Source organism: Phocoena phocoena, chromosome 12 (assembly GCF_963924675.1).
Source record: "Phocoena phocoena chromosome 12, mPhoPho1.1, whole genome shotgun sequence".
In the NCBI taxonomy this organism is placed as follows: domain Eukaryota; kingdom Metazoa; phylum Chordata; class Mammalia; order Artiodactyla; family Phocoenidae; genus Phocoena; species Phocoena phocoena.
The window spans coordinates 16439412-16457835 of NC_089230.1; the positions used below are offsets into that span (position 1 = coordinate 16439412).

An 18424-nucleotide genomic window follows, 5' to 3' on the forward strand; every position below is an offset into this window, starting at 1 on the left:
GGTACAGGATCTTTATTTCAAGCCCAGGATGTCTGGAAGAAAGCATAAAAGCAGTGGTGATGTCCTGCTACTACTGCACTTTTCAAGGTACTGTACTGGAAGATTAAAATGTCTTCTTTATATTCTGTGTTTGTTTTTTACGTATTATTTGTGTGAAAAGTACTATAAACCTATTACAGTACGGTACTATTGATATATATACCGACTGTGTTAGTTGGGTACCTAGGCTAACTTCGTTGGACTTACGAAGAAATTGGGCTATGAATGTGCTCTTGGGATGGAACTCGTTCGTATGTAGGGGTCTTACTGTAATAAGGGGTTGAGGGGGGGGTGCTAATGCCTACACCAGAGGATGCCCTGGGGATGAATGCGCTAATATGGGGACAGCCCGCTGACTGCATCAAGCCACACACTTGGCCCTGTGTGTGGTTATTCGGTGACATCTCAGGTGGTGGCTGGTGGCGTTCTGTTCTCCCCTCGCAAAGGCTCCAAGCTCACGGCTCTCTCATGACCCCTCCTTTCCCCCAAAATCCCTTTGTTGTTTTCTTCTCGCCTCGTGCCTCTCCTCCTTCTATGCCCATCAACTTCTCTGTCCCAAGCTCCCAGGGATACTCCCTGTATTGCTAAACTGCAGAACTGGTCTTTGGTTCTAAAAACACCTGCGACCCCTGCTTTCGACATACTTCAGGACAAATGGATGTCAAAGACATCTCTCTCCGGCGGGGGGCGGGGGGGGGGGGTCCTTTGTCCTCTGCGCGGCTCACAGCATGACAGAGCCTGCCGGCCCGCGCACCTCTCCTCCCCACCCCTCGGGGGTCAGAACGTGCTGCTCCGGTGACTTTACAGCCGCGTGCCTACACCAGCTTAAGTTTCCAAGTAAATAAACACGGGAGAAATGGGTGCCAGCAGGCTAGGATCAAAACGTGTCTCCAGCTGTTGGGAACAAAGAGAAGCTGTTTCCTTAGAAACAGATTCCCAGGAGAAGGGGTCTAGTGGGGCTATCTGAGATCTCAGCAGAAGCCACATGGACCTGACGGTTCAGGACACGGCCCAGAGTGGCCTGAGCCACAAGAGAACAGCAGCCCCTGCTGGCTCCCCGGAGGAGACAAGCTCCCTGGATCTACAGAAAAAAATGGTCTCGTGGAGCCACTGATAGAGACAGGGGTGTGAAAGCATCAATGCTGAAACGTGTTTTGTAAAGTTTTAGCTTTCAAAGCACCTCTGTATAGAATGTTCAATTTATTTTCTCAAGAAGCCCGTGATACAGGCAAGGTGATATGTTCCCATTGTACAGATGAGAAGAATAAGGTTCGCCAAGGCTAAATCACTGGCTGAGTCACCCAGCTAGGGCAGCCGAGAGCGCAACCTAAGTACACCATGTCCTGGGCCGTTAGCTCAGCCTGCAATCATAAGCCAAATTTGAACTAGTTGGAGACAAAGAACTTTCTTACCTTCAAAGATATGGAAAACAGAGATGTTTACTGAAGTACGTAGAAAGCAGATGATCCAAATCCCTTATTCGTTTTCTTCCTTTAAGAAAAATGATGCTCTAGGGATGAAGGCACAGCCTGAGGTTTCATTCCCAGGATGGCCTCAGCCAGTCAGGACTGAGTGGAAATTTCCAGAAACGAGTATCTCATACATACACTTCCAAAGCTAAAGGATGCTCAGAGTCCAAAGCTTTCAAGCAGATTAAAATGCATAGCTTTCTGAAAATCTTTGCTGACGCTGGCCAATGTTCAGGCTTCTCCAGAATCCAAATGGGCCAACATGATTTACTGAATTCTTTATGAATTAAGAAGCTGTAAATTACCATCTTTTTTTTTTCAAACATGCATTACTTTCCACGCTTTATAGCCAAGATGAATAAACAGTATCACAGAGGCAGTTTTCTCCCTGGGAAAATGCCCTCCTCTCTCTTCCTGCTCTGCAAATGGAGGGTCACCTAGTGAAGGACGGTCTGGTGAAGTTGCAGTAAGTTTGGGTAAGGAGCCCAACTTGGTATTTTTTGGAGTCTGAAAGTGCTAAGTGCTGTCTCTGCAGAATATTTTACCATGAAACTTTCTCAGGCCAGGTTTTAGGCAAGCAACAAGCAAAAATCACACACGTGTAACTGACAGAGTAGAAATGGCAGGTGACTGGAAACTCATGGACTGGAAAAGGGAGTGGCTTCGGCAGGAATGAGATTCTCCCCCCTTGCTTGTAAATCACAACAGTTGCTCTTCATGAGCAGACATTCATTCTCATTAACTGCATCCTGGGTGCCAGGTATTTCCCTGCCCTGGAAATAACACAGCCTGAACTCCAGCTGGAGAAGAGTCTCAAGTGCTGGAACGTGTCAAAGTGTGCCTGGGCTCAGATCTACCCCACCTCCTGAGTCGAAAACCGAAAAAGGACACAGCTACGTCTGCACTCTGGCTCTGGACAAAGAGAAATGAGCCTAAGAGAATTGCCTTTTCACAGCGTGGCTGCTATAAGTTGCATTTGTATCCGTTCTAGCAATAATTTATTGTAAAATTATTTCCTGATAAATACAAGTGAAGATTGGTTTGGGAAGAAACAGAAACTTTTAGAAAAATCTAATTGTTTCCAGAAAATATGGAAAACAGCTACAAGAGCCTTGGGTGTTTGAAAAAAATTGTTATAACAGCTATGTCTTTGTAAAGATGTGTCAGACAAATGATTTTGCTCAAAAAGCATGGAACTCGGCCCAGTCCTCCTCTCCCTTTACCATTCAGGAAGTCAAACATAGGGTCCAAGTGATCCAGCAACACAGCAGTGGAGTCAGGACAGCCTCTACGCCTGGCAGGACCCCTAACCCATCACTAGACCCAGGCCCTGTTCCTACATCTGTGAGATGAGAGGTTCCTCATGACCGACCTCCAGGGACCCTGCGAATCCTGCGATCCCTGCGCCCTTTTCCATTTTCTTCCCAACCACCCAGCATCAGAGATGGTACTATTTCAGCCCCAGAGGCCCCGGCCCTCTCTCAGCTGTACACTAAGCAGCTCTGCAAGGCTCACGGCCAGGAGCAGAGCTGCCTGATTTTTGGCAACTGGATAAAGCAAGTGGCTTCGGAGCGCTGAGATCTGGAATCATGTGGGGACATCAGTGGACCCGTTTCGGGCGCCCCCCACCCCCTCCGTGACTCTGTGTGTGTGTAGCAAGCAGGGAGAGGCCTCACCGCGAGGTCCCCCAGGGGGGTGGCCTGCTCTGCTTGCCCCCTCTGGTGCAGGGTCACCCTGCGTGCATCCCCTTTTGGGCCCTCACGCCCAGGCGGGGCCTCACTGAGGGGACCAGGTCTCCTCACAGCTGCCCTGCACCCCAGCGAGACACAAACAACACCCTCTTTTGAGTGAAACAACTGACCACCCAGGCTTGCCAAAATGAGGACAGGCTCTGAAAGGGGGCAGTTTTATTTCAAGGGTCTGATGGGACCAAGGAGATGGAATGAAAAGTTTCAGCTATTAAAAAAAAAGGCTGTAGACTGTCTTCTTCCAAATAAACAAACCATCCTTTGAACAAGAAAACAGCCCTGCTAACGGGGTCAGGCTGGAGCTGGATCATAAAGGAGTCACGTGTCCCTGGGGCCCCTCTCCACTCCTGCTCCCCTGATTTCTCCCTCTGCTGCTTTTGGGAGCCCAGTGCTCTCCTGCTGGGGTCTTGCCAAGGAATGAGCTGAGCTCATCTGACACCGGCCCTTCCCAGGACACAGTGCTTTACATTTGGAACGGGGGCCCCTGCAAATCTCTAAGGGTAGAATTCCAGGCAGGGAAATTTCCCTGGAATCTCTCATATCACAGCATAAAGGCTCTTCAAAAATATAAGAGTTGCCTCCATTACCAACTTTCAACATTTTATGGGCTTTAAAAAAAAAAGACTAAACCATGAGTTTTTTCTCGCATGTTTACACAATTTCTCTCGCTAATGATTACAACTTATTGTTTGTGGGAAGACTATGTTATGTGGAATGATTTACAGGATGACAGGGTAGAAAAACGGAGAAGATTCCCCCAACTCCATATTAACTACATTATAACTGTATTAATATTTTTGTTGTTGTTTATTTTATTGATTAAGTAGTGTATTGAGGCTTCCACTAATTCAGCCCCTCTTCTGAGTACCAAGGACACAGATGGAACTCTGATCTTATCTTGTCCTCAAAGAGCTTATAGGCTGTTGGGAGGACAGAAGAGATGTGAAGACATTATATCACCCAGAGAAATGACATGGCCAGCCAGCGTAGAACCTGGTGGGAGCACTGAAGAAGAATATTGGGACATCCATGTACAGCTGTGTAGGTTGTGCACTGCACAACTTTGGGGTCTCCATCCCACAGACCCCATTTTCAATAGAACCCCTGGAAACTTTGAGTGTGAGGAGGCTTGTGAGACTTCAGAACAAGCACCCAGGTGTCAGATACAGGTCTAGAGCAGCAGGGAGGAGTCCTGACTCCCAGAAAGAAGGGGGAGAATTGCTGAGGATGTTTGAAGGCTCATGAGATGACACATCCCCGGCTGGGAGGAGGGCTCTGCTTTTTAGTGGAGATACGGGAGAAAGATTCACTGATTAAGGTGTGTACAATTTGCGGCAAGGGCTTAATTTCCAAAATATAAAAACACCTCATACAACTCAACAACAACAAAGCAAACAGCCCAATCAAAAAATGGGCAGAAGACTTAAGCAGACATTTCTCCAAAGAAGAAGTACAAATGGCCAATAGGTGCCTGAAAAGATGCTCAGCATCGCTAATTATTAGGGAAATGCGAATCAAAACTACAACGAGGTACCACCTCACACCAGTCAGAATGGCCATCATTAAAAAGTCTACAAATAACAAATGCTGGAGACAATTTGGAGAAAAGGGAACCCTCCTACACTGCTGGTGGGAATGTAAGTTGGTACAGCCATTATGGAAAACAGTATGCAGGTTCCTCAGAAAACTAAAAATAGAATTACCATATGATCCAGCAATCCCACTCCTGGGCATACATCCAGACAAAACTCTAATCCAAAAAGACACATGCACCCCTATGTTCACAGCAGCACTATTCACAATAGCCAAGACATGGAAACAACCCAAATGTCCATCAACAGATGAATGGATAAAGAAGTTGTGGTACATATATACAATGGAATACTACTCAGCCATAAAAAGGAATGTAATAATGTCATTTGCAGCAACATGGATGCAACCAGAGATTATCATACAAAGTGAGGTAAGTCAGACAGAGAAAGACAAATACCATATGATATCACTTATATGTGGAATCTAAAATATGACACAAATGAATGTATCTATGAAACAGACTCACGGACATAGAGAACAGACTGGTGGTTGCCAAGGGGGAGGGGTTTGGGGGAGGGATGTAGTGGGGGATTGGGGTTAGCAGATGTAAGCTATTCTATACGAAATGAATAAACAACAAGGTCCTACCATATAACACAGAGAACTATATTCAGTATCCTATGATAAACCATGATGGAAAAGGATATAAAAAAAAGAATGCATAAATATGTATAAATGAGTCACTTTGCTGTACAGCAGAAATTAACACAACACTGTAAATCAACTATACTTCAATAAAAAAGGGTGTGAACGATTTGGGGTTATTCATGTTACTTCCCAACTCAAAGTTACTGCAGTGCCTCACAGGGCCTTATATGATCTGTGGTCTCCAAGACTTACCTGCCACTTCCCTCTCCCCACACCTCACTCTATACCAGCCACTCTGTTCTCCCTGCTGATTTCTGAATGAGCACACAAGTGCCCACTCCAGGCCTTTGGTCCAGCTGCCCCCTCCACCTGGAGCTGCATTCTCCCAACCGACCGAGTGACCAATTCCACTTCTCATTCTAATTGCTGCTTATATGCCAGATGCAATGCCTTCCCTGACCTGCTTATCAACATCGCATGGCAGCCTGTCCCTCATCTCTCCCGCTGCATGATGGATCCCTGGCACTGCCCATCCACTTTCCCGAATCACTTTTCACTTTCTGGTAGACTGTGAATTTACTTATTACCTACATTAATATTTGAAGAGTGGGATTCATAAAACTTGTCTTCATATCTTTGGTTTTTCAGCATCTTCTGCTACACTCGGTTCTAACTTCTGTAGTATCGGATTGAGCCAGAAACTTTGTAGTATATTTTGGTTACATGGAAGATGCTATACGTTTTCAAAAAAACATATAATGCTAATCAGGTCCAGTACAAACTATAAAGACATTATTCCTCTAGTAAGTGGTTCTATACTCTGAATATGTACTTGCCATTGAATAAAAAAATACAGAGCCATATTCATAACATGTATTTTAAAGAAAAAGATCAGAGTTTTTGCCATCAGAAGTGAAAAAGAAAAAGAAATAAAAGTCACTTTAAAAATATACCATCAGAATATTTCATTGAAGCATTGGGTAGCTGAACAAATGCTAAATGGTGAGTGAAAAGCCTTGGTCGCTAGTGATGGCCCATCTATAACTAGTTGTGTAGCACTGGATACGATCCTTAATTTCTGTGCATCTCAGTTTTCTCAACTCTAATTGTGAATTTTAAGACATGAAAGTGACATTATCGAAAAATGCTCCATCCTCCAAACACATACGTTTATCATGCTTTTTAAAATCAAATGAGGAAAGAGAAGTTCTGGCGTTGTGCTGGAACTGTGACTAACGAGACTCTTCTTTAGCTCGAGGATGCTGCTGCACACACACCAGCGGTGGGCATGGGCTCTGTGTTACATGCCAGCCGTGGAAGCGGATCTCCACAGAGCCCTCCATACATCCTTCTCTTTCTGCTGTGCCTGACAGCCCGGGACAGTCTGGGTGAACCTGACGGGCTCTCTCAGACACAGAGACCAGCATTTCAGCCTCTTTAACACTTTAGTGGCTGAGGCTCTAAGCCACTCAGCAAGTGTTTGTCAATCTAGGTCACAAACTAGTGGGAAACGCATCGTTTATTCTGGTGCTGGCTGCCAGATGCAGTACTTTCATTTGTTACCAACTCCAAGCTGTGGAAACAATTACTGGGATCAAAATGAACATCCCTATGAAGCTGAGGGTCCCCAAACAAGGTCCAGAAAAGCAAACTGATTTTGCCAAGATGCCGGATTCTGTTGTGCTCTGGTGGAAAGGACCTTGGACTTGGAGTCAGAGGACCTGGAAACAGTCAGTCATGGCTGTGCTCACATCCTTTTGGAATCTCAGGGTTCTCATCTGAAAATACCCCTCCCTCATGGGACTGTCACGGGAACTGAATGGCATGAAGTATGAGACAGTACTTTGTGACCTTTTAAGAGAAATCCCCAAACACACCAAAACGACAATAGTGCTGGTCAGGATTCCCTGGGAAAGACTATTTTTTCTCTGGGGCCTAAAACCTAGCACTAAAGACAAACTGAGGAAAACAAGGTTAGAAAGTCATTTGAGAAAATGTTCGTTAAGATCTGGGTCATCTGGAAAATTAATTTTTCACTGGCAAAAACCTGCTCCCTGAGGACGTGCCCTCATCACATGGAGCTCATGGACAGGACGGCCACGGGGAGGGGAGGGACCAGCTCTTCGATGTGACAGGACTTACCAGGTAGCGCTCTTCCTGCCTCATGCTGGGGGTACGGATCATGTGATTCTGTTCTCCTCTCCAGTCTCCAAATCGACGGAAAAAATAGTTAGATAAAAACCGGTTGACAGGGTCTCTAATGATGTTGATGTAGACAGGCTGGTCTCCTCCAAACCTATGACGCATACAAACATGGAGCTGGTTACAAGCCATCACTTCTGGAGGAAAATCAAGCCCACTTAGATACTGGCTCCCCTCTAGGTTAATACATCATCATCAGAAGACCCTGTCTGCTCAGGTGCCAGTGCACAAACTAATCAGCGAGCAGTGTTTCCTGATGGGCACTTAGTATCCTGCGGGAGGTGCCTGTCCAGGTACCTGCTGAGAGGCGGTGAGGGCTGTGCAAACTGCGGTATTTGTCAACGTGAAGGTGTAGATGCGGTCTCCTTTTCTCAGGAGGCTGCAGGTTCCTGAGGGCGGGGCCCCGCTGAACTGGGTGTTGTATTTCCACCGGCCCTCATGGAATGTTTTGACTACCTGGTAAATTCCGAAAGCCTCATTGGGTGAAATGGTACTTATTCTACATTCTAATTCAAACAGTCTCAGATAAGGGGCTCTGCAGGAAGTGGATAATAACAGCCAACATTTATGAAACGCTCCCTGTTCACCTTGCTGTAAATACTTTGTAACCGACTCACCGAACCCTCCCCACGCCTCAGTGGAGTAGAAATCGTAATTATCCCCATTTACATGGGGGAAACGGAGGCAGGGAGCTTGTAACTTGTGGCTGAGCCCGGATATGAATCCAGGCAGTCTGACTCCAGAATCTGTGCTCTGAACCATGGAAAGAAGGTTCCAAAGCTGAGAAAAGTAACAGTGTAAGGGATAACATGAACACAACAAAAACCAATATAATTATCCTCAAATGATGGCAAGGGGTTTTAGATAAAAATAAAGCAAATATCTAAGTGTGCCATTTTAATTCCTTCTGCAAAGGGAGTAGACAAATGCACTGAACTGTGGCCCAAGAGCGAGGCCTTCGCCAGGCAAAAGGATTAGGTTGGTTGAATTTGTCTTACGGATTCCTCCCCTTTCTCTTTGAACTGCCTGAAAGCAGTGACCCTGAAGGGCCTGGGAGAACTCTCCAGGCTCTGGGCAGAGGTCTTGCTCTGGGGACCTCCTGAGGGACCCACAGGCTTCTCCCACCCCGTGACCTTCCGAGGAGGGTGCCTAGACATTCTGTCAGGGGTCAGAAAGAGCTCAGAGAAAACGAACTGACACGATCCTGCTGCCACCTCTCCAGCTGGCAGACTGTTCACCTTTCAAGACCCAGCCCAGAATCACCGTGACATCCTTCCGCAGTTGACTCCCATCCTCGTGTCAATCCCTCCCTCCTCTGGCTCATATGCTCTCTCCACTCTGTGTGTACATGTCTGCCTCTCCCATCAGACTATGGGCCTCCAGAAGCCAGGAACAATGTCCTTTAGACAGTGTGTGGCACACAGTAGGTGCTCAACCAATGAAGGCATGGTCTTAGAAGACACCATGGGTGGATGTTTCTGAGTTTGCAAGTTTCTGCCACTATCACAGGTCTCTGTGGTAAAGGAAAGTAGACATAACGAGCCACCAATCGTTTTTTGTGTATTGATACATAGAATGCTTTCCCCAGGTTTTTTCGGGTTTTTTTAATGTGGACAATTTTTTAAGTCTTTATTGGATTTGTTACAATATTGCTTCTGTTTTATGTTTTGGGTTTCTGGCCGCGAGGCATGTGGGATCTTAGCTCCCCGACCAGGGATTAAACCCACACCCCCTGCATCGGAAGGCGAAGTCTTAACCACTGGACTGCCAGGGAAGTCCCTCCAGGTCTTTGCATTTTAAAAGAGAATCTTCAGAGAGAAGAATCCAAAGGCACAAGAAGGGATGACTCTCCAGTGGTGTGATTTCAGGCGCCAGGATGCGTGAGTGCGATTCTGGACTCCTCGAATACACCACATCTGAAAACACACCACTCAGGAGCAGGGTTAGCCATGCCAACACGACTCTTTGTCAGATCCCAGACGTACACAAGGTGACGTTCACGCAGCTGGGCGAACAACTAACCAGTTCCAGAAATCAGCTGTGCCAACCACGGCTAACCACCATCATCCTGGATGTATCTTCCTCTTTTTAATTAAATTGGGTTTCATATCTATGATAAATAGCAACTAAAGTAATAGGGTTAGGGATTAGAAAGACAAAGCCTGCATACCAGATGTGAATGCAATTCAACCCTCAAATTGCAACATGCTATTAAAAACCTCAACTGTGCTTCCATGGTCTGTGAAGAATGACTATTACCGCTAATTAGCAGAACCGCCTGGTGCTGTGAGTCCATGCACGGCTGCCCACTACGAGATGGTTTTCTCAGCCTGGTCACAGCCACCTTCCACTGAAGGCTGTAGATGAGAAGAATGACAAGGCTTTTCGAGCCGGGGCGACCTGCTCCTGTTTGCACATTGTGACCCAATGCAAGATTTCCAGAAGAAGTTTTAGACAATGTAGGAATTTATTGTCAAATAGTATCAGATACTGCAATAGCCTCTCTAGAAATTTCTAACGGTGAGAGAGGTATGTGATACATATCTTTCCTCTTCCAGAAAATGACAGTAATAATGGTTTCAGACCACCAACCCTCATCCTTTTTCTAGGACACACAGCTCCTTCCCAAACTGGCAAAACCTGGGGTGACATGTCAGTTACACAAAAGGGGCCAAACACCGCCCATGTGTCCCTGGGCTTGAGAAGGGAAACAAATGTCCCACCCTCATCCCATCCTCTCTCAGGATCGGTTTGTCTTCTCTCAGTAATTTTAAAATTCTGGTCAGAAGTCCAGGTCACCCTTGGAAGGTCTCTGGGTCACCTGAACTGACTGTTCCCCCTACCCTTCCCCCGCCTTCCCAGGAAGCACAGCGCTCTGCCTTATTTTTTTAAAACCCTTGAGGGGAGATTCCACAGCCTCCCTGTGAAGCCCATCAGTTGAGGCGTCCTTGTTACCTCGACCAAAATTCCTAGTCTTCCTTCTGTGCACGTTTCCTTTGGTTTGATCCACTCGACACAAAGGATCAGCTTCTCTTCAGATGCTTTTACAACTTTAAGCCTTCTCAGCTCCTTTAGCGTTCTTTTGCATGTGTTTCTTTTTCTTTTTTCTTTTTTTGCGGTACGCGGGCCTCTCACTGTCGCGGCCTCTCCCATTGCGGAGCACAGGCTCCGGACGTGCAGGCTCAGCGGCCATGGCTCACGGGCCCAGCCGCTCCGCGGCGTGTGGGATCCTCCCGGACCAGGGCACGAACCCGTGTCCCCTGCATCGGCAGGCGGACTCTCAACCTCTGCGCCACCAGGGAAGGCCATGTGTTTCTTTTTGAAATCCCTTTAGCATTTGTCTTGAGATTCATTTCCCTTAATTTTATCATCTATAGCTCTAATTTCATCTTTATCAAGTTTTTTAAAAACCTGAGCTGACCACAGCTGATGAGAGGTTCTGTGCTTTGCATGTACTGGAGAGTAGGAGAGTCAGGTCATATTTTGTCTTTCGCTTAACAACACCCCCTCTTCGCCCTTGGTCACCACAATAACCACAGCATATTTCGAGCTCTTTCCAGGCATCCTAAAATAGCAGGTATTTCCAATTTCACTGATATCTGTTCATAGGTCATATTTACCAACTCTTTAATTACCCCTGTGGGTCTCCTTCTGACCGGCTGCAAATTTACCGTATTCTGTTTTTGGCTTTTTGATGAGAAGATGAAGGTCCAAAGCAGGACATAATTCTCCAGAAATAATAACCGCATGGTTTTCACTTCTCCCATGCATTCCTGAGTATCTCATTCTGAGAATTTTCTTCACCATTCGCCCCACACAGCTACCTCCATGGATCAACCCTTCAATCAACACTAGTCACCTCCCAGTAGCTGCACAAAGCCCTTGGGAAAGAATTTTAGGTACACTTTCATCAGATTGCAGATGATATCCTTCCTGGGCCGTTACTGCACGTATTAAATAACAAGACTTAAGGCCAAAACTATATGCATGACTCCTCCGCAAGGCAGGAAACCATTCAAAAGTGACTGTCCCCAAATGCCTTATGTCAGATACAGCAGATTGCACTGAAGGCCATCAGACTTGAAGGAAATGTTTCAAATTTTATATTTAAGGGGGGCGGGGGGGAAATGGGCAAGTAAAGACTGAAAAAGTTTAGTAGCAGTATCAGTAAATCATGTTTACACATGAGATTTATAGGCACGGGAGGGAATAAAGTTCTGTTATATTTCCTTGCTTGAGTTTCACACCAGATGCTTTGGTCCGCAAAGGATTTGTATCACAGGGGATGGGACAACATTCTGCTCTGAACTAAAAGTAATTCTTTAGAGACGTAACCTGCTTACCAATACCTGTCTTTGATTCATATTTTACTTTCAATAAAGCATGAAAGTGAAAAAAAATTATTCTAGAGAGTTAAGACTATTTTGTTCTCCTACGACAGTAGAGTTTTCTATGAGTGCAAACAGCATATATATAATTTTTACTTGTGCTAAAATACACATAACATAAGATTTACCCTTTCTGCCATTTTTAAGGGGACAGTTCAGTGGCATCGAGTACATTCACACTGTTGTACCACCATCACCATCATCCAACTCCAGAATCCTCTCATCATCCCCAGCTGAAATTCTGTGCCCAGTAAACAATAAATCCCATTCCCCTCCTTCCTCCTTAGCCCTGGCAATTTTCATTCTACTGAGAGTATATCTGTATTTTTCACCTCCGGCCTAAAAGTAGAGGTTATTCCTGCGCTGTCACCCACATCAAAAAAGGAAGAGTGTCCCAAGGCTAGTGGCCCATGCTTTGATCCCTGGCAGTGAGGAAGGAGACACTTTGAAGTGAGAGAAAGGCCACCGTGGAAAAGGATATAGTTGCTTGGGGGGCAGCATGAGGGGCTGCCTGCGGGCGGAGGAGGGGCAAGATGGTTAATTAATGGTCATTTGCTGCAACGGGGTGGAAGGGCCACCCTCCGTCCTCACAACCTCATTCAGCGGACACTTTGGTCCTTGGTGCCCAGCACAGAGCCTCCCATCACGAAACGCAAGCAGAGGCTGAGCTACTCTCTGCTCCCTGAGTGTCCTGAGGGACGAGAGGTGGGGGCTTCTGCTGAGTGAGGGTGGGGCAGCTGGGACACTGGAGTTAAGGTTCCTGCTGGGAGAGGAAGATGACTTGATGGAAACCAATAGACAACAGGGAGGAAGCCCTTCGTGGTGTGCATGGAGATGGGCTCAGGGCAAGTCCAGATCATACCACGCCCTGACGGGCCAGCCACGAGTGGGGGGGCTCACGGGGCAGCAGAGTCCACCTGCTGTGGAGGGAAAAGAGAAAAGGGAGGCGGAAAGCGCCATTTCCGGAAGATGAGTCCAGCCATGTCTTCACAGGATAAACTGAGAGAAAACTCTCATTCTGAAAATCAAACTTCTGGGCTCTAAGCAGGTAAAGATAGCATTCACTAAGCGCTAATATCAGTTTTATTTTGACGCTCTCTTCAGAGCTTGAGGTGTCTGTCACTATTACAAAAGATTTGCAGGACACAATTAAAATGGATGACTTTGCTAATGAGAATGAAAACAAAGTCAACATTTAGAAATAAGATGTGGAAACCCGTTTGAATTATGGAATTAGCGAGATCGGATTTGTTTTGTTAAATGATGCCATCAGAGGGCAGACTTTGTTCACATCAGTAACTAAGACCTCCCTTCAAGGGAAGAAAGAAGTGTCCAAAACTCACATCGTGTCCTTGCACATCACATCCTACTTACTTCTGCAGCGACTGATTGATTTTTAAATGTTTTGCTTTTGCAAGTTAGTTTTGGCATTGGAGCCACCATCAGAGACAAATAAGGAAAGAGAAATGGACACAAAGAAGGGTAAGGGGGTCATGGGTGAGAAAGGAAGAGACACGGAAAAAGATTAAGAGTAGTGGTAGTTTGAGATCAGTTAGTGTAGTGATATCTCATAATTCGCTTGGGCTATTTTCATAGCATTGCGCTCTGACACAAACCTTCACGGTGTTTTCCCTGCAAGACCCAAGTTGGGGGTCGAGGGGAATTGTAGATTGGAAAAAAATTACTTCCCCCCACCCTGCCAAAAAATAATCTTAGAAAACAAAATGGGGCAGGAGGGGGGAAGACAAATTGAATTGTCTGTCACAGTCTTGATGATCTAAGACATACTTAAAGAGGTGATGTTGGGAAGCGGAACTTTTTCAAAAATTCTCATTCTTTAGGTGACTTCAACAACTGGGAACAGACACATGAAACCAGAGTACAAAAATATTAAACATCCTACTTAAACATCACAACAAAGAGTAGCATCTTTTAGGCCGACGTAATTTTGACTCACTTCTCCAGGTAGACCAGGTGAAAAACACCTGTCTGGCCTGAACTTTCAGGTAGCTCAAAAACCAAAGAGCAGTGGAAAACCTCACAAACCCAAATTGATCTGAGGTTTCTGCTGACCTCGGTAGTGTTTATCTCCTCTGGCAGGGAGCCTTCCCTGAGGCAACTACTTTGGAGATAATCTTAATTATCTCCAAAAGCACTCTTTTGGTCTGATAGTATTGCTTTCTATGGTTGAATTAATAAAAATGGATATGGAGAAATTGTCCCTTCTAGGTCTAAAAAAAAAAAAAGAGAAAAAATGGGACAGGACAAGATGCCTAGGTTATGAATAAATGAAACTTATTGAATCACCAAAGACTCACAGGAAAGAATTTTACATCACTCAGAGTATCTAAATTCCAGACAAGAATGCCATACTTAATGGAGAAAAAGAAATAAGGGGCGATTCATTTTGGTATAACGCCGTACACTTCAAGAGTTCAGAACATAAATGTATAAAAGAAGGCGTTGGGAAGGTTAGACTTCCGTTCTTACATTCCGCTTCCCAGCAAGTGTTTTGCTGCATGTCAAGAATGTAAGGAGACTTAGACATAAAGCATCCGTACAGAGTATTAGGTTGTAGCATCAATTCTTCTCTTAATAACCTCATTATCTTGAAACAATGCGTGTCAGCAAAGATCAGGGTAGGTGTCTTAAGAGCAGCTTAATTATCTCTATGCCTTATAATTCAAAATACAGACCTCAGTTTTAAAAGTATGTGAAATCCCTCTAAACAAGTCCCAACATAGTTGTTTTTCTCTATTAATTGTGTATTTGGGGGCCTTCCTTGTATGCCCACAGTTTGCCATTTGTACCCAAGAAATTTTCCTTAAATAAAGCTATTCCCTTGAAAAAGAAAAGCTGATGGCTTAAATTCCCATGTTCAATGAGTGTTAATAGTCTTGTAATATATTAAAATTCAATGTGTCATTCTGTTTATGCTTATGGAGGTCTCGTAGCTGAGGCCCCGGGCCTTGTGCATGTGGGATGGGAAGAGAAAATGAGATTGAATCCATAGTCAGCGTGAGTTTTTTCGAGCTGATCAGGCCAGTCTCTACTTTTTCCTGCTTGAAACTCTTCACTACTGTTCCATTCCTGCTGTGCTCCCATTTCCGGGATTCCTTTCCATCCTTCTCTTTGTTCAGTTTTTGCTCAGGCTGGCTCCTGGGCCGCCAGTGCCCTTCCCCTGCATGCTGGACCATCCCTCACAACCCAGCAGCAATGGCTCCTGCTCTAGCAGGGAGGGTCCTGCCCTCCCAATTCCCCTAGGGGACACCCACTGAGTCTTTCTCCTAAAGCTCATCATGTTTCGTTGCTGATTCTTCCTTAATGGACGAAGAACTTACAGTTCCCTGAAGGCATGGACAGCATTTCTTGTTCACTGCAGAAGCCCCAGTCCTAGCGCAGGGCCCAGAGATAGAGGGTCGTCAATATGTATGTATTTAATTGAACAAAGTGGAATCGAGGGAGGAGAAACCAGCGAGAGCAGGGCCCTGTCCTCAAGGCGTTACATTAGAGACACTGCCAGGCTGCCCTGGGACAGGAGCCAAACTGGGGGCTCAGGCTGAGGCTTCTACAGAAATGCCTTTTAAATGCCACTTGGAATACACATAATAGCCTTCTCTCCAAGAACTTGGAAGGCTTTCCTTCACGTGTTCAGAGCATCCCTACAAGCCAGGGGTGGGCAGGAACTGTCCCTATTTTATAGATGGGAAAACGGAGACCCTCTGCCCTCAAAAGGTTAAACTGTTCACCGAGCCTATGGTCAGCAGGAAGGTCTGACACCCAGAGGTCCTGACAGTCAGGCTGACACTGCTTCCTGAAATGCGGTGTCTTCTAAAAGGTTTTTATCATTTTTTTTTTCTTTCAGAACTAAATCAATCAAGATTAAACTCTTGGTAGTGTAGGCCATGATAAAATACGGTCACCAGGCTGTGCCCAGCTCTGCCGATCCAATTAAGATACTGGTGTTGGCTTGTCATTAGAGTGCTATACTATCCTGATTAAAATTAGTTGTGTTGCAGTTTGTTTGGGTTGTAAAGATTTGCCCTTGAAGCAAGAGGAGTAAATGAATGAGGTTTGACAAACTTACGGTTCCCAGGGAGTAAGGGGCAGGGGGAGGGATAAATTGGGAAAGTGGGATTGACATATACACACTACTATATATTAAACAGATAACTAATAAGGACCTACTGTATAGCATGGGGAACTCAACTCAATACTCTGTAATGACCTATATGGGAAAAGAATCTAAAAAAGAGTGGATATATGTATATGTATAACTGATTCGCTTTGCTGTACACCTGAAACTAACACAACATTGTAAATCAACTATACTCCAATAAAAAGTTTAAAAAAAAGAAGAAGAAACGAACGAGATTTGAGGACATCAGGGGTGACGCAGAAAGGAAGGAGGGAAGGAAGCGCATGAGTGAAGCAAGGGGTCAGAGGGTCTGTGCTGTGCCGTCTACAGGTCATAAAACACAAGGCCCGGGCTTCCCTGGTGGCGCAGTGGTTGAGCGTCCGCCTGCCGATGCAGGGGACACCGGTTCGTGTCCCGGTCCGGGAAGATCCCACATGCCGTGGAGCGGCTGGGCCTGTGAGCCATGGCCGCTGAGCCTGCGCGTCCGGAGCCTGTGCTCCGCAACGGGAGAGGCCACAACAGTGAGAGGCCCGCGTACCGCAAAAAAAAAAAAAAAACCACAAGGCCCGAAATAGCTACCCAGTCCTCGTTATCTAATTATGTCTAATTATATGTTCTTGGCCCACCGGAAGTGAGAGGCAAGGCACGTACCCCAAACAGTCCAGTGACAAGCCACTTTAGAAATGTGGTTGGAGACCCACGCAGCTCCCCGGGCCACTGAGGGTAATCCGCAGGTGTCCTCACCTGTTCACCACCCTGAGGGGACCCTGCGCAGCAGACAGGCTGGGGAAACTTCAGAGGAAACGTGCTTTCAAAGATAAGGCAGCAACTCCCTTTGCTGCCTAATAACTTGCTTCGCTGAATCTCCTTCTCTCTCATTTGCACAGGGCCTGCTGCACAGCAGGAGTGCTTTGAAGGCTAAAACCTTCTCCCATCCCGGCAGACTCTTAGGCATCCTGGGGCTGGGCAGCCAAAGTGCCGGCCCAGTGCAAACTCAGGCCTCCCTGGTGGCCCGGCCCGCGGGGTCATTAAGTCAGCACAGCTAGCAGGACTCTCCTGTGGGCCTATGAGGTCCCGTTATCCCCATGGGAAAAGCAGTGAGGGAAGTGCCGGTCAGATGGCTGATGAGGGAGGCCCAGGGTCTCGGGCTGGTCAGCAGATCTGCCCCTGGACCCAGTGCTCTGTCAGCCCAAACCAACTGTGAGCTCAGACAGGCCAGCCTTCGAGGAGGAGTCTGAGAACTCCTAGCACAGTGACAAGGCCACCTGTGCTAATGGATTCCGGGGGAAGAGAGGAACTTGCCCAGAACTTGCAGTTAGCAACCTGACAGGTCAAGGGTCTAAACACATAAATTTGAAGATTTGCATTATTATCAAAAGGTCCCTGCAGCTGAAGAAAAAAGCAGATTTCGAGAATACCCACCAGCATCAAACACGCAAGGCTTAGAGTAATCAAATGGAGTATTAAAAAGGTAGCGAGGCTGGTCTTAACGTTTTGGACCCTATAAAATACACATAATTCCACCACTAAGTTAGTGCCAGAGTCCCGTGAGAGTTCAAACTGTATAAAAATGTGCAATGAAATATGTCTGCTAAAATATCCATCTCTTGCCTATTTTGTTTCAATACAGAACCTAATTTTTTTTTTTAGAGAGAGAACTATCATGTCAAATGGCTTCTCATTAAAAATAATTTCAAGTTTCCACAAGATTTAAGATTAGTATTCTAGAAAGAAATGAACTTCTGTCCAAATCTTTCAAATTTTGATCCCTCTACAGCAAAAATAAATGGATTAAAAATGCCTTTTGAAGGGCAATTACACTACCTTGGAAATGAAGGTAGATTTTAAAGTAATTGTTTGTTAGAAGGAGACTAAGTACTGAAAAGAAACCAAAGAACCATTAAACTGGAAAACATCTTACCTTGAGAAGTTGAGGAAATGAACATGTCGAGTGAATAAATAGGGCTGTTCGGCAGTACTTATATTTTTAATCAGTTCCATCTATTAAAAAAAGTACAAAATTAGCATATATAGGATCTAATTTACCAAGCTATATTAAGCTAAAGGTTATCTCCCCATCTCTTTTGATCCTCATTACCTCTTGGACCAGGGCCAAACAGCTGTGTTTCGTGCAACATTTATGAACTTTACATAAGGCTTCTTACTAAATAAAACACAGCTATCCCAATGTATAGTCCTGTATTTAATTTAGCTGATTGCCACCATGAACACAAAGTTACAGGTTAAGTAATTTTAGCT

General features: G+C 45.6%; 1 protein-coding gene across 2 annotated transcripts in view; it reads right to left on the reverse strand.

The window, feature by feature from the left end:
* Positions 1 to 18424, reverse strand: part of UST (uronyl 2-sulfotransferase) — a 293263-nt gene that overhangs the window by 99282 nt on the left and 175557 nt on the right. For both annotated transcript variants that reach the window (XM_065888985.1, XM_065888986.1), the window contains exons 4-5: positions 18087 to 18166; positions 7580 to 7733 (exon numbers count right to left, since the gene is read on the reverse strand). In XM_065888985.1, coding sequence (XP_065745057.1) covers positions 7580 to 7733; positions 18087 to 18166 — 234 coding nt within the window. The remainder of the gene's footprint in view (positions 1 to 7579; positions 7734 to 18086; positions 18167 to 18424) is intronic.